The 14,500-nt window shown below is 54.7% G+C and overlaps 1 protein-coding gene across 3 annotated transcripts; it reads left to right on the forward strand.

Annotated features, from left to right (window-relative positions):
* Positions 1 to 1,119: 1,119 nt before the first annotated feature.
* Positions 1,120 to 10,876, forward strand: CD5L (CD5 molecule like). Of its 3 annotated transcripts, none has more exons than XM_040452541.1 (6): positions 1,120 to 1,288; positions 3,616 to 3,642; positions 5,617 to 5,958; positions 7,288 to 7,602; positions 8,850 to 9,170; positions 9,282 to 9,970. In XM_040452541.1, the coding sequence occupies exons 1-6, from the start codon at positions 1,261 to 1,263 to the stop codon at positions 9,308 to 9,310; spliced, it is 1,062 nt and encodes a 353-aa protein (XP_040308475.1). In that variant the 5' UTR covers positions 1,120 to 1,260; the 3' UTR covers positions 9,311 to 9,970. The 3 variants fall into 3 exon arrangements, with proteins under 3 accessions (XP_040308475.1, XP_040308474.1, XP_040308476.1); XM_040452540.1 differs by lacking the exon at positions 9,282 to 9,970 and adding an exon at positions 9,993 to 10,876 and having other exon boundaries at positions 1,124 to 1,288; XM_040452542.1 differs by lacking the exon at positions 9,282 to 9,970 and adding an exon at positions 9,993 to 10,876 and having other exon boundaries at positions 1,126 to 1,288; positions 5,617 to 5,937.
* Positions 10,877 to 14,500: the final 3,624 nt, after the last annotated feature.

Genomic DNA, 14,500 nt, shown 5'->3' on the forward strand with positions numbered 1-14,500 from the left:
GCCTGCGTCGCTCAGGTAGATGATTCTGTTCCGTCCGCACGTGCAGAGCAAAGCCTTTCCCGCTCCGGTCCTCCGGCCCCCTTGCCCCTCGCCTCCTGCCCAAGAGTCATCACCCCTGCGAAGTCCCTGATCAGCCCCAAGTGCAAGTGACCATGGCCTCCACTGTGGTCCCGAAGTGCCGTATACTTTGCTCCCTCAGCTGTCCGCAGGCCCTGTCGCAGCTGCAAGGCCGTGTCCCTCATCAGTGCCTTTCCCGCGCCCGTCACACTCATCCGGCTCTCTCGCTACTCAGAGCTCTTTACCGGATACAGTGATAACCAAGCGACGAAACACAGGATTAAAGAGCAAAGCCCAAAGGAGCCAAGCTTTGTGCGGAGTGACGTGGACATTTCAGAGAAGCAGCGGCAGGAGTGACGCCGGCCTACGCAGCTGAGCGCTCCGTAGTCCAGCGTTGAACGGCTCTGGACGTGCGGCTGTGCTCGATAGCAAGGCGGGAGGCTGGGGAGACCAGGGATCTTGCTACTCAACTGCTGTCTATCACATCCTGGTCCTAAGAGTGACCTGATTTCATGACCTCTTTTTTGCTTGGCTTCTGAAGATGGGCATAAACCAGGACAGGTAGAGAAGAGCAGATCCGTGTACTAAGCCCTCTGCTCTGTGCCGGAATGTCTGGCTTGTAGGAAAAGGAGCCTCGGCTGCAGAGATTGACGCCTTGACTCTGAATCGTGGCGCCTCCAAGGGCAAGTCTGGATTCACTCTACTCTCCTTCTCTATTCTCCTGGTGCTTCCATCTGGGCCAAAGGAATCAAAGTTGGTCTGTCACCCCCACGAACCCCACACGGAGGTCAAGGGTTGCCTGATCTTAGCAGGTGAAATGGCCCTACTCTTGGTCCCCGCCTGCCCTCGCGGGAGCTGATTGCCGTGGTCACGCAGTGAAGGGTCTGAAGCAGAGGTGGTTGGAGCTGAGATTAGAGCAGAACCAAGTCAGGGCAGCTTGGGGGTTTTGTAGTTTCCTTCTGTTTTCGCTATCTTCCTGCCAGTTCCGGCCACCTCCCTTCCTCTGGGGATATGCTGAGCTCAGCAAGCCCGGCTCCACCAGCTCTGCCCCCTGAGCCCATTGGCTTCTGGTCACCTGATAATGCTCTTGCTGCAGACAGGACCTCTGTCCCGCGGTGCACTTGTGCCCAGAACTCTCCGTTGCTGCCCTGGGGCCTCCTCGCAGCCTCGGATTCCAGCTCAGCCTCTCCCGTCGCCTGGCTCATGGCGCTACTCTTCTCCCTAATCCTCGGTGAGTATCTGGGGCCCTGCTGGCTGAGGCTTCAGACCCCCCCAGAACCCCCTGCCCAGCTGGTCCCACTCCCTCTCGAGGAGGGACTTCTGCTCTCCTGCCCCTTCTGTGTCCAACAGTGGTCTAAACCCAAAGCCACTCAGTCCACACCCAATTTAGAATCCACTGTGATCCCCAGAGGTTTTCTTTTTTTTCCTATTACTTTCTATTCGCCCTGAAAAATTTACAATAGTCTATCATTTCCTCTGTTGCGTAAATTTCCCCAAAGGTACTCTTTTTTTTTTTGAAAAAGACAAGTGAACCATGCGTAGCGGCAGGTGGGGGAAGAAAAGGAAGTAGAACCACAGGCAAACACCTTCCACAGGCCACGCTGTCCAGTTTCCTCCAAAAAGTGTTTCATGCGGGGTTTCCCAGTTTCTTATCATCCAGATTCATTCACAGTAAATGGGATCTTGGAGTCAAAGGGACCCGGGTTTCAATTCTCGTCCTTTGATTTCTTGGCTGTCTGAATTGTTCAGTTACCCTCTCTCTCTGGAATCTTGTTTTCATCTATGGAATGAGGAGAATATTATGTTCTCCAGAGGCCTGTGGGAGACTTTTCACGAATTCAGAAGCTTGGGGCATCCAACAATGCCTACGAGGTCCCTTCCCTAACTAATCACACCCATTTTTAAGTTTTATTTATTCATTTGGAGAGAGAGAGGGAGAGATGGAGAGAGAGAGAGGGAGAGAGGGGATCCCAAGCAGCCTCTACTCAGATGCAGGGCTCAGACTCATGAGCCGCGAGATCATGACCTAAGCTGAAATCATGAGCTGGACGCCCAGCTGCCTGAGCCACCAGGCATCCCAATCTTACCCACTTTGTATTGTCTTGATGTTCTGGTGCATCGCTGGAGCTTGCACTGGGCTCTCAACCAGGCATCGACGTGCTCTGTGCAGGATGCTGGCCACTCTCCTAAACTCCAGTGTGTCTCCTGTATCACCCAAGAGCGGGCCGGCCCATCACACGCATCCTACCCTGTCTTCCCGACTTTCCTTCGGCCCCACCTCCTTGGTGAAGCCTCTCCGGTCCGGTCCCCCCCAGTCGTCTACTCTGCCCCAGAGTTTTCAAGTCACTCTTGGGCTCTGTCACTTTCACACCTGCATGTCAGGGTCGACACGCTCGGTTTCTTCTCCGTGTACACATGCTCCGTGCTCTTTACTGGAGATGTGGGGGGTTACGTGTGATATGATCTGGAGTTTTAGACAGCTGCGGACAAGCGGCCACATCCTGAAGGCCAAGGGCTTAGGGTTGTTAAGAAACTACTTGGCAAATAGTCCAGAACAAGCCACTGAAATTCTTGGGTCTGCCTGAAAGGCTCTAAACCAAAGATATTAGCTCCGTCACAAGCATTCCACAAGATGTGGGGAGGGAAAAACTGTTCTGCACTGCAGAATGCCTAGGGCCTCGGGGACCACTCGGGGACCACAGGTGGACCCAGGGTTCAGGACTCTTGGCAGCATTAGAAGGGAGCCCAATGCGTGGAGGATCCCGGCCACCCAGAGGTCCTGCGGGAAGAAACTATGATGTCCTAAGACGTGCCGGTGCTTAAGGCTGGGGATTGGGAAGCAAATACAGAGCTGCTTTCCGACCTGTTGAGCCCCCGGGGGCCAGCAAACAGCCTCCAAGCTAAGGGTGGTGTTTACATTTTTCAACGGTGGGAAAAAAAATCCAAAGAAGAATGATATTTTGTGCACCGAAGTCTGAATCTCAGAGCCTACGGACAAAGGTTGGTTGCGACATGGCCATGCTCTTTGTGCTCGTTCGGACACATGGCAACTCTCACGCTACAGTGACAAAGTTGAGTAGTGGTGACAGAGACCGTGTGGCTACAAAGCCCAGGTTATTTGCGATCTGGCCCTTTACAGAAACAGTACGCTGGCTGTGGTCCCAATGCAGCGCCAGTGAACGTAGACGATCCCTCCCATTTCCCCCGCTCTGAGCTGCCGTGGTGGTGTCGCTGCCTTCTGCACCAGAGCCCATTCCGGGGACCTCTGACACCTCTTCCTGTGGAGCCCAGAGGCTGCACAACACCCCTGGGGCAGAGCCAACGTTGCGTGTTCGGGGAACATGATGGGCTGTGGCAGACCGGTCTTTGTGGTTCCCAGCCACTGTCCGTGTGTCCTTGCAGGGGAAGGTCCCCACAGGACCGAGTCTGGAGGCTCTGTACCCACACTTTAGCTGCCCCACAAAGTCTAGCAAAAAATTTCTAGACAGTCATGTTGTTCGAACAAAGCCTTGGAAATGGACTGTATGATCTCACTCAACTTCCTTCTTCTCTCCCCAGCCATTTGCACTGGACCTGGCATTTTAGGTAAGACTTTTTGAGGTCTTTGAGAGGCAGGGGGGTGGGGGGCTCCAAGCTCCAGAGATGGAAAATTTGAAGCTTCCTGGGGCATGGAGAGAGGCTCTATTCGATACAGCCCTGGTAGATTTCCTTCCCGGTTTCTCAGTCTGCCCACTCAGTCTTATGTGGATGGCTTCCCACCTCCAGAACCTGGGAGGGATTCGGGTGGCATTTCTGTTCTTGGTGCTGGCACAGGGACCACTGCTCTCCAGCTTTCCATGGCCCGGGACGCTCCCCTTCCACCCCAGGGTTCTGCTCTGGAGCCATCAGCCAACACAGTAGGTCGAGGACACTGCCGGGGACGCAGCTGCCTCGATGGTCCCCCAGCCCTTCTCCCTGGCTTTCAGATCTCTTCGCAGTTGGGTTTCTCGGACACTGACGCTGTTTCTTTCTTACATATGTCTTCTCTCTTAGGAGGTGTTCTACGCCTCCTTTCTGTGGAAAGGAAAACTCACTTAGAGCCAGAATTTTACAATTCAGAATCAGATAATGTGTGCAGCCAGCATCCCGGAGGACACAATAATGCCTGTCTAAACGCTAATCTTGCAATGAAATGCTGTTTCTGGGTGACCCCTCTAGGGTTATCTTTACTTGTAGGCTGCAAACTTAGGTGTGCAAAAATGAAAACCTTGCTTAGTTGTTTTGTAGTTACATTTAAATCTCTGTCTCTAGCCTCCGTGCCTCACATTGCTTCCCTCAAAAGACACATGGAGGAAAAGGAGAAACACAAAAGCAAATGAGCAAACCGAAGGTCAACTTCCAAAGCACTTTGAAGTCAGCCAGCTCAGAGCTTTCCCACTCAGCCGTGTCTTCTGGGGTTGAATGCAGGTTCTAGAGGATTTGTGTGCCGCAGAGGCAGTGGGAGATCTGCTCCTCCGAGGTCATATTCCATTCCTGCAGGTGCCTGAGTCGCCCACGTGTCCCACGTGGTCATAGGCGACAATGCTCGCATCCTGGTTGGTCACAGACCGGCAGGCACGTGCGGTCCCGCCAGGTGCCCCAGACCTCTCTAGGTCAACCGCCCCATCCCGTGGAAGCAAGGCTGACTCAGCTTTTCTGTGCCACGTTGTCACTCGGAGGCTGCAGGAGACCCGCTGGGGTTGCCTCAGATGTCTTAAATATAATGTCCTTGAGGACAGCAGTGTGGACAGTCTTGTTGGTCACCGTTCTTTGAGTTCATGAACATAGTATGTGCTCAATAAAAGTGTGTTGCCTGATGAGCTCGTCTCTGTCCTCCCCCCAGCCATCACTCTATGTCTATGTCTTACTGGAAGAGGGAGAGGATTTCAGTTATTCTTTTCCACCCTCAGAGTTGTAGCCGGGAAGCAGAAACAGGTTCTGGATTCCTCAGAAATTATCTGGAGGCTCTGGGGAGGCTGCCTCCTGCCCCGGCTGCTGGAACCCTCTGGACTAATGACCGAGGCTCAGATGTGCAAAGGCTTGGCCCTTTGCCTACTTCTCTCTGCATTCTTCTGAGCTGTGTTCTCGGACATGGGAAGATGTCATAGGGAGCAGCAAGGTAGGGGAGATCGTTGATATTGGGAGAGAGAGAGAGAGTCAGGTTGTTCAGCCCAAATTATATCTAAACATCCTGCCTCATCTGGTGGCCATGGGGAAGGACAGGGTCAAGAAGAAAGAATGCAACAGGGAACACCTCTACGTTTGTGTTCTGACCTGGGGCTTCCACCGTCTGGCCACGTGAGCATGTGTTTGTAGGTGTCTTGCCGTGGAGTTTCTTGGCAGGGTAAATTAAACGGGAGCAGAATCAGAGCTTAGGGATGAGGTCCTGAAGCTCCTCTCCCCCGCCCCTTCCCTTTTGAGCCCTCCTTTCCCATCCCCCAGCTTTCCAAACACCCTCTGTCAGTGATGGAAGTTTCCTGAGATGCCTGCATCCTCTCCGGGCTCCTCCGGATGCCCAGCCAGGCTCCCGTTCCTTTGCAGGGTCTTTGTCCAGAGTGCGGCTAGTGGGAGGTGACCACCGCTGTGAAGGTCGTGTGGAGGTGCAGCAGGATGACGAGTGGGTCACCGTGTGTGATGACTACTGGAACATGGACTCTGTGGCCGTGCTGTGCCGGGAGCTGGGCTGTGGAGCGGCCAGGAAGACCATGAGTGGCACTGTGTATGGACCAGTGACACCAAAGGACCAAAAAATCTTCATCCACCTGTTCAGATGCAGTGGGATCGAAGAAAGCCTGTCTCAGTGTGAGAAGGAAGATGCAATCAGATGCTCCCATGTTGAGGATGCGGGAGCCGTGTGCGAGCGTGAGTCCCACAGCCCCTCAGGCCAGTTCACCTGTCTGAGCCCACTGTGGACGCGACACGTGGCTAACTGGCTCCTCACCCTTCGTGTCTCACCTCTTCCTGATCGTGGGCCCTGCAGGTGAACACTACCCTCACTTAGTATTGCCCGTGCTCTTTGGTTGAGGTACAGCATTCACCTTAGTTTCAGCCCACGTGAAGGGCTGCTTCTCCCCTTTGTGCACGTGCGCGTGCGCGCACACACACACACACACACACACACACGAGCACGCACAGATCCATCCACCACTAAATGTCGGATCAAGAGTATAACCTGTGTCTGGAGCTTGGCGGGAGGTATGGGGAAGAAACGAGCCGGTGAAGTCCGATGTATGGTTTCCGGGTTTTGGTGCTAAAAAAAAAAAAAAGTACAGGGGCGCCTGGGTGGCTCAACTGATTAAGTGTCTGACTTCAGCTCAGGTCATGATCTCGCGGTTTGTGGGTTCGAGCCCCGCATCGGGCTCTGTGCTGATGGCTCAGAGCCTGGAGCCTGCTTCGGATTCTGTGTCTCGCGCTCGCTCTCTGCCCCTCCCCCATTCATGCTCTGTCTCTCTCTGTCTCCGAAATAAATAAACATAAGAAAAAAAAGCAAAGTATGATGCATGCTCTTCCAGCTCTCAAGGAGTCCACCATCTGGAGCGTGGACGAGAGCCGTTCCTAGGAAACCCACACAAGCCTGGTGTATGTATGTATAGTTGCCGTACTTCTTCGCCCTCTCCACACACTTGCTTCCTGTGCGCTAACAGTCCCCTCTCTATGTGCACTTCCCCCCCATTAGACTGTGGTTTGGTGGCGGTTAGGGTTAGGTTGCTCTGTGTCCTCTCTTTGTCACCCTGCAGACTGTAACCAGGGACACAACCCCTCAGGCTGCCTGACGCTGGAATCTCGTTCCTATTTCTTGGAGAGGTGGAGGGTCAGGAGCGCTAACCCACAATACTTGGGTGATAAACGCTGAAAACAAACCCAAAAGCTTTTGGTCTTGGACACAATGTGTAGGTGACTTGCATTTATTTTGTAAAAATCTACGCAACGCCTCCGCTCGCCTCTTGGGAGGAACAAATGAGAATACGAACGTGAAAATAACTTGAAAAACTAAAAACGTTACAGAAATAATTAACTCACTTGGAATTGAAAAATGACACTCACTCCATCGACTCACTTGTCCATCCTTTCCACAAGCACCCACGAGGCAACGCTGAGCACTCTAGATGCGTCGTACTAAGCGCCAAGAGCAGAGGGATGCGTCCGTGGTGCTCTATTCTGGGAGGACCGTGTTGTTGGGTAAGTAGACACCTGCTCTTTGCTTCCCCACAGTGCCGGAGAGTGTGAGGCTGGCCGATGGCCCCGGGCGCTGCCAGGGCCGAGTGGAGGTGAAGTTCCGAGGGGAGTGGAGCTCTGTGTGCCAAGCAGGCTGGAGCTTTGCAGCCGCCAAGGTGGTGTGCCGGCAGCTGGGGTGTGGACGGGCCACCCTGACCCGGAAAGGCTGCAACAAAGCGACCCGGGGCCAAGGGGCCATCTGGCAGAGAAAGGCGTCATGCTCAGGACAAGAAGTGAGCCTTCAAGATTGCCTTTCTGAAGTTTGGGAACACAACTGTACCCACAATGAGGACGTGTGGGTCGAATGTGAAGGTAATGCCTATGAGTCCAGAGGCAGGTTCAGTCATGAATTTAGGTCAATCAGATTCGCTTTCACCAAGGCTCACGGAGAACCCGTCATCCATCAGATGACGGTGACAAAGTTACTTAGCTGTGCTGCCCATCAATTCTCTTGTTTTTCAAATGGAGACAATTGGAGAGTCTGGGTGGCTCAGTCGGTTAAGCGTCCAGCTTCGGCTCAGGTTACGATCTCACGGTTCTTGAACTGGAGCCCCGTGTTCAGGTCTGTGCTGACGGCCTGGGGCCTGGAACGGTCAAATTCTGCGTCTCCCGCTCTCTCTGCTCCTCCCCTGTTCATGCTCTGTCTCTGTCTCTGTCTCTCTCTCAAAAATAAATAAAACATTAAAAAAGTTAAAATGGGGACAATAATATGTGCCCTCGTATACGGAGGTGCTTTAAGCCATCTTAAACACTATATTCATATGAACTATTATTATATTGAATTCTGTTTAGTAGGAACAGGCACACCATTCCAGGTATTGTTGAGCTCTTCAATTTTTTAAAAACTAGTGGAAAGTCATTTAGTAACGTTAGATTTTTTCACGTTTTTAAAAAATGCGGATTTTTTTCGGGGCGCCTGGGTGGCGCAGTCGGTTAAGCGTCCGACTTCAGCCAGGTCACGATCTCGCGGTCCGGGAGTTCGAGCCCCGCGTCAGGCTCTGGGCTGATGGCTCAAAGCCTGGAGCCTGTTTCCAATTCTGTGTCTCCCTCTCTCTCTGCCCCTCCCCCGTTCATGCTCTGTCTCTCTCTGTCCCAAAAATAAATAAATGTTGGAAAAAAAATTAAAAATAAATAAATAAATAAATAAAAATAAAAATAAAAAATGCGGATTTTTGAGAGAGAGACAGAGCGAAAGCGGGGGACGGAAGATCGGAAGCAGGCTCTGCCCTGACCGCAGCGAGCCCGACGCGGGGCTCAAACCCACGAACCTTGAGACCGTGATTTGAGGCAAAGTCGGAGGCTTAACCGACTGAGCCACCCAGGTGCCCCTACTAACGTCACATTTTAATAAACTAGATGGGGAGGTGGGAAATCCTGGTGGAGGAAAGGGACCGGGGCTTTCCTTTCCCGGGGCAAGGTCAGGTCCAGAGAAAGGGATGTACCTTGGAAGCCGGGTGGAGAGTCTCAGGTGCCGATGGGATCTGAGTGCCGGCTCAGAGGAGCTTACCCATCATCCTCCCTGCCTCCCGCCCACCCCCCTGTTCCTCCTGCACCTGCAGATCCCTTTGGCTTGAAGCTGGTAGGAGGACGCAGCCACTGTGAGGGGAGGCTGGAGGTGCTGCACAAGGGCGAGTGGGGCTCTGTCTGCGACGACGGCTGGGGACAAGAAGCAGACCGGGTGGTGTGCAGGCAGCTGGGCTGCGGGCAGCCCCTGTCTCCACCTGTCAAAGTCCGGAGAAGGTTCGGCCCCGGGGTCGGCCGCATCTGGCTGGACGACGTCAACTGCTCGGGGAAGGAGCCGTCCCTGGAGCAGTGCCCACACAGGTCCTGGGGCTACCACAACTGTAACCACAGAGAGGACGTGGCTGTGGTCTGTGGAGGTCAGTCCTGGGTGGATGGGCCAGCGTGGCGGGAGGGGAGGACGGGGGGGCTCCCTCTGGGGGTGAGACCCCGGCTGCCACGCCGCTCCCCCACTTTACGCTTTCTTCCAGGGACACGAGTGAGGCCTATCCAGCCGTAAATAGAAACAATAACGATACTGATTATTGATAAATCCCAAACCGTCTACCTATTGATGTGAGAGCAAGAGAGGTTTTGAAAACGGTTGGATCAACACCCTTAGATCAGACACGAAGAGAGTGAGGGTCAGAGAGGATAAGCAACTTTCCAGAATCATAAAAATTGCTTGGAAATGATAGAGCACAACGAAAGTGCCGGGTCCTGACTCTGAACTCAGGGGTCATTGTCCCAGACGACCCCAGCCCTCGCACCCTGACTTTAAACTGTGGGAGCCTGTCCCTCCTCCTTCTACCCGTGTGACGCCCTTATTTGAGGTGACCCCTTGGGAACCGGGCTGGGGTAGGGGGCTCTCTGGCAGCGCCCGGGAGACAGAGTCTTCTCAGACAGCCGGCAGACCAGCCCCGAGCTGCGGGCGTCTTTGGGGGAGGGAAGGAGGAAGCCAGAAAAATGCAGGCGCCGCCCCTGGGGTCCGAAGCTCCGCTTTGTGAGCAGGGTAGATATGCAGGCCTGCTCGGGTGAAAGAGCGCCGTGGGGCCGGGTAAGGGCCGACGGGGCCGAGCAAGGCGGCGACCTCTCTTTCCTCTCCGGGGACCCAGTCTTCTCGCTGAGCCTCTTAGAGCTTGCATGAAGCCTTCCTTCTGGACATGCCCCCTTCTCACTGTACATGCTTCTTCTTTCTGCAGAACAGCAGTCCGGCCTACTTGATGCTTGACCCACAGGCCCCAAACGCCCTTACTTCTCCTGGGCCCTGATCGGCCCGGCCTGAGCCCCCCAGCCGCAGGCTGTACCCACAGCCCCGCTCTGCCCCCAGGAAGAGTCTGAACTCTGCCTACGCCTTGCTCCAGAGCCAAGCGCGCCCGTGGTCGCCCGGAGTTACCGGGTGTTGCAGGCCCTCCGCCGGGGGAGACGGGCCCTCGTCCCCTTGCCCGCACAGCGGCCCCCCCTGCCCCGGCTGGGGCCTGTCCTGCCTCCCCTCGCCCAGCCCGGCGCTCTTTGCAGCACGGGCTGTTGCCCGGCCCCATCTCTGTGCCTGCAAAGAACGTGAAGAGCGCAGGACGGTTGCATGGAACTTGGGGGGAAAGCTTAGAACCTTTTAAACTCTTCTTCTCACGCTTCGGACGACCACGACGATTCATTGCACCTCGCCGCCCTCCTGCTCCTCGGTGGCATCACGTCCTTTCAGCAGCTGAGCAGCGTGGCACCTGGGAACCATGTTGCACCCCCTGAACGCCTGGAAGAACACGGCTCTGGTGACCAGCCAGAGAGGTTGCGGCCTATCGAGCCGCTGCGCGCACACACGCGTCCTAACGGGTCCCAGGGGACGCGCTGGCTGTGCGGCTGCGACCAGAAGGAGGGAGAGGCCCGGGGCCGTGCCTCACGCCAGTCACATGGTGCCTCTCATTTTAGCCTCTCACACGCTGGCACCTGCAAGTCTGAGGCGACGCGCGAGGCTGGTAAGGAGAGAATCAACACTTGATTCTAAAACTCGAGCTTTAGACTCTGAGCACCTGTAATGTGCCTGCATTTACGCCGCCTAATAAAGTCGATCTCACCGTCTAAACGTCTCGACCGTTGGCTCCTGTGTGAGGTGCTTTTTTTTCTGCCCCGGGGAAGCAGGTGCGTCAGCGACGGCCTTTGGGGCAGCAGAGACCCCGCCAGCACTTAGGATCCCGTGCCTTCTAGAGCCCTACCCTCCTGCCTCTTCCCTAGGGTGGGGACAGGGGACAACCTGGTTCGGGAGCAGAGAAGAAAAGGCCTTATCACACATTTGGGGACCGACCCTGTGACTCAAAGAGACTTGCCTTCATTTGCTCAGCTCCCTTTATCAGATGAGGTCTTCCCGATTTCCCCCACAGACCAGTACCCTGTTCCCGTCACCCCAGAGGAGCTGGAAACCTAGAGCTGCCTGCACCGAAAAGCCGTTGTATCCAACGTAGAGCAGAAAGGGTTGGAATTTCACAACTGGAACTCTGAATCTCCCTTAATTTCTGCATTAGAATTTCGTCTGTTTCCATGCCGGCCAAGTCCCCTGAGAACCCGTCAGATCAAAGTAACAGCACTTGGAAGAGACGGGGTGGATCCCACCCGGAAGCAAGAGCTGGCAGGAGCCTAAGTGGTGTCACCGAAGGAGAGAATGTGGAGCTGACGCTGGCCTGTTGGAACCGTTGGGGAGGAGGCCACCTCGATGTCCACAGCGGGCACGGATGAAATAGCGAGTCAGGGCCCGAGGAGATTCGCGTGTGACAGTGAGTGCCCGCGCTTAGACTCTGCTGTGTCCTCCGGGACACGCGGCTAGTCTCTCCCGGGTGCCTCTTATCACAGGACACAGCGGCCAGCGCCCCCAGCCCGGCCCCGGCAAAGCAGTCTGCTCCCCTCGAGCTCTGCCTTCGGGGGGAATAGTGCCTGCACAGGTCAGGGGTTGTGAGCTGGCTCACACCTTCTTCTGCAAGAGACCCTCCTGAGACCCGACCCCTCCTGACCCTTGTCAGGGCCCTTGCCGGGGCACTTCCTGGCCCACACATGCCCCGTGCGCGCCCCCTCATCTGGCCTGGGGCAGACGGGGCCCTCCGGGCCCCTGGGGCTGGGGACCGACCGTACCACCTGCACAGTCTCCAGCATAGAGGGGTCCCCGGCCCTGAAAATCACCCTGAGGCAGCAGTTACAAGTCTGTGACAATCAGCACCCCCTTGCAGCCTGACAGGGTCCGGGGCCTCGCCAGCAAACAGGGCTCCCAGATCTGTCTTAGTAGGAGACACTGTGGGCAACCCTCTGGGCACTCGGGCAGGCGGGCCACTCTCCCGCCACTGTGCCTTCAGTGGACTATCGTCCCCTGGGGAGGTGACTTAGGGCTCGCAAGCTGCCATATGCCTCGTTCCCCAAGGGCCACTCTTGTGGCCCTGCCTGTCCCACCCTCGACAGAGGGTCCCGATCACGGCACCCACACCTACACCCAGCCTGCGCAGCCAGCGGGGGCAGAGTCCCCAGTAGTGGGGAGCCACGCCCTGAAATCACCCTCAGGCAGCAGCTGCAAATCGGCTGCGGTCAGTGAGTCCCCGCTGGGACCTGCCACCTCTTGGTCCCGGCTTCTCCAAGCAACTGGGGCTCCCAGCTGTCCCTTCCGTCGCGATGCAGCACGTGGCCGGTTCTCAGAACGGACGGGACGCCTTCCCACCGGGGCAGTTGACACAGCTCGCTTCCCCGGGGCCGTCTCTCTCTGTCTGCCGGTTGGCGGTTGGAGACCCTGACGACGTGGGGAGGGCAGAGCCAGAGCGTGGAGGGGCCCGGACACCCAAATGGCCCGGTGGCATATGCACCTCATCGGGTCTCTGCTGCTAAGAAACAAATACGGCTTGTGTTAAGCCGGGAACACCTTTGGGTGTCTCATTTACGGCCCTCGGCTGATTCCGGCTCCCACGGACATAAACGGTTTTTACAAACTCAACTGCATTGCTTCAGAGCTCACCAACACACTCTCTGACGTGACTTTGGCTTCCTCGGAAGCCTCTAGAACTTGGCGGTAATCGGGAGACGTGCAACCTGGCCCACTGGCAATTCCATAGTTAGTGTAAATTAATAATCTTTTATTTTTGACAGTCTTCTGAGCCTTTTGGTTTGTAAACTATACCCAGCCTGTCCATTGCAGCCGTCATTGTGTGTGTGTGTTTTAGGACTTTTTAATTATTTGTAAAATACTTATCATTATTAATATTTTAATATTAATATTATTATTAACAACTATTAATTAATATTCATTATTAATCGGGCCGAGAGAGAGGGAGACACAGCATCCGAAGCAGGCTCCAGGCTCTGAGCTGTCAGCACAGAGCCCGACGTGGGGCTGGAACCCGAGAGCCGTGAGATCATGACCTGAGCTGAAGTCGGATGTTTAACCAACTGAGCCACCCAGGCGCCCCTAGGACTTTATTATTTTTTCAAGAACAGTTTTAGGTTCCCAGCGGGATTGAGAGGAAGATACGGAGGGTTCCCATACACCCGCTGCCCCCACACGTGCATGGCCTCCCCCGTTGCAAACATCCCTCTTCAGCGAGCACGTTAGTTACCACCAAACTGCTGTGACACATCGTGACACATCATTATCCCCCAATTCCATAGGTTACACCGGGGCTCACTCTTGGTGCTGTTCTAGGGTTCGGGCAAATTTATACACACGTATCCGCTGTTACAACGTCACGCAGAGGAAGTTTATCCCCCTACAAACCCTCCGGAGTCCTCTGTGTTTGCCTAGTCACCCCTCAGCCTCTGGAGACCACTGATCCTTTCCCTGCCTCCATTGTTCTGCTTTTTCCAGGAAGTCATAGAATTGGAATCACACCCCACGGAGCCTTCCCAGACTGGCTTCTTTTACAAAGTGATACGCACGTAAATGTCCTCCCTGTGTTTTCACGGCTTGGTCGCTCATTTCTTCTTAGCGCTGAGCAACATTCCACAGTCTGGATGCACACAGTTTAACCTACGGAAGGATATCTTGGTTGCTTCCAAGTTTGCAAACCCGTGAACAGAGCTGCTTATATAAACATCCACGCACAGACCTTACTGTGGACACGGTTTCAGCTCCTTTGGGTAAATACTAAGCAGCATTTTCAAACAACACCACCCTGTCCTCCTGGCCACAGTCCATTGGTACCATGAGTGAGCGTCGGTCTGGAGCTAGAAGGATCACCCCTTCCTGGGAGATGGGAGCTGTCACTGAAGGAACATTGGTTTCTTCAGGTGGCTGGGTTTGTAGTAAGTTGTCCCAGGAGTGGTGGGAGGGTCAGAGCATCAGAAGCCCTTCCACAGAGATGCACTAAAATGTAGGAAACAGAGGGGAACACAGAGGAGAGACAGAGAATCCGGACAGTACTTTCCGATTCTGGTCCTTGTCTTTTCCCGTCTCCATTCCTAGCGCTGCGCTCCGTGACAAAGCGCTGTATGCTTATCGTATACATTTTATGGATGTAAATGTCCATCTACAAAAATATACGCTTAAATTTTGATCGACTTACCTCACTGGTTCTTGCACTGCTAACCAAAATAACCCTAACCGGTTTACGTGCTTAAAATTAATGCGCCGATAATTTGCGCATCTCGGGTGAGGTTCCTTAGGTGAGCTCGTGTGTTAGTAATGAGTCAATTCTCACCGCACTTGAAGCATCAAACCTGGGAAGGATCTGAAAAGGCAGAGATGCCA

Source organism: Herpailurus yagouaroundi, unplaced genomic scaffold (assembly GCF_014898765.1).
Source record: "Herpailurus yagouaroundi ecotype Mexico unplaced genomic scaffold, PumYag 207, whole genome shotgun sequence".
NCBI classification, from domain to species: Eukaryota; Metazoa; Chordata; class Mammalia; order Carnivora; family Felidae; genus Herpailurus; species Herpailurus yagouaroundi.

Bases quoted from the DNA above. Each gene is read 5' to 3' on its own strand.
- CD5L (XM_040452541.1), top strand. From the start codon at position 1,261: ATGGCGCTACTCTTCTCCCTAATCCTCG. The intron at 7,603-8,849 runs GTAATGCCTATG...CTGCACCTGCAG, and splicing joins CGTGTGGGTCGAATGTGAAG to ATCCCTTTGGCTTGAAGCTG. The intron at 9,171-9,281 runs GTCAGTCCTGGG...GCTTTCTTCCAG, and splicing joins CGTGGCTGTGGTCTGTGGAG to GGACACGAGTGAGGCCTATC.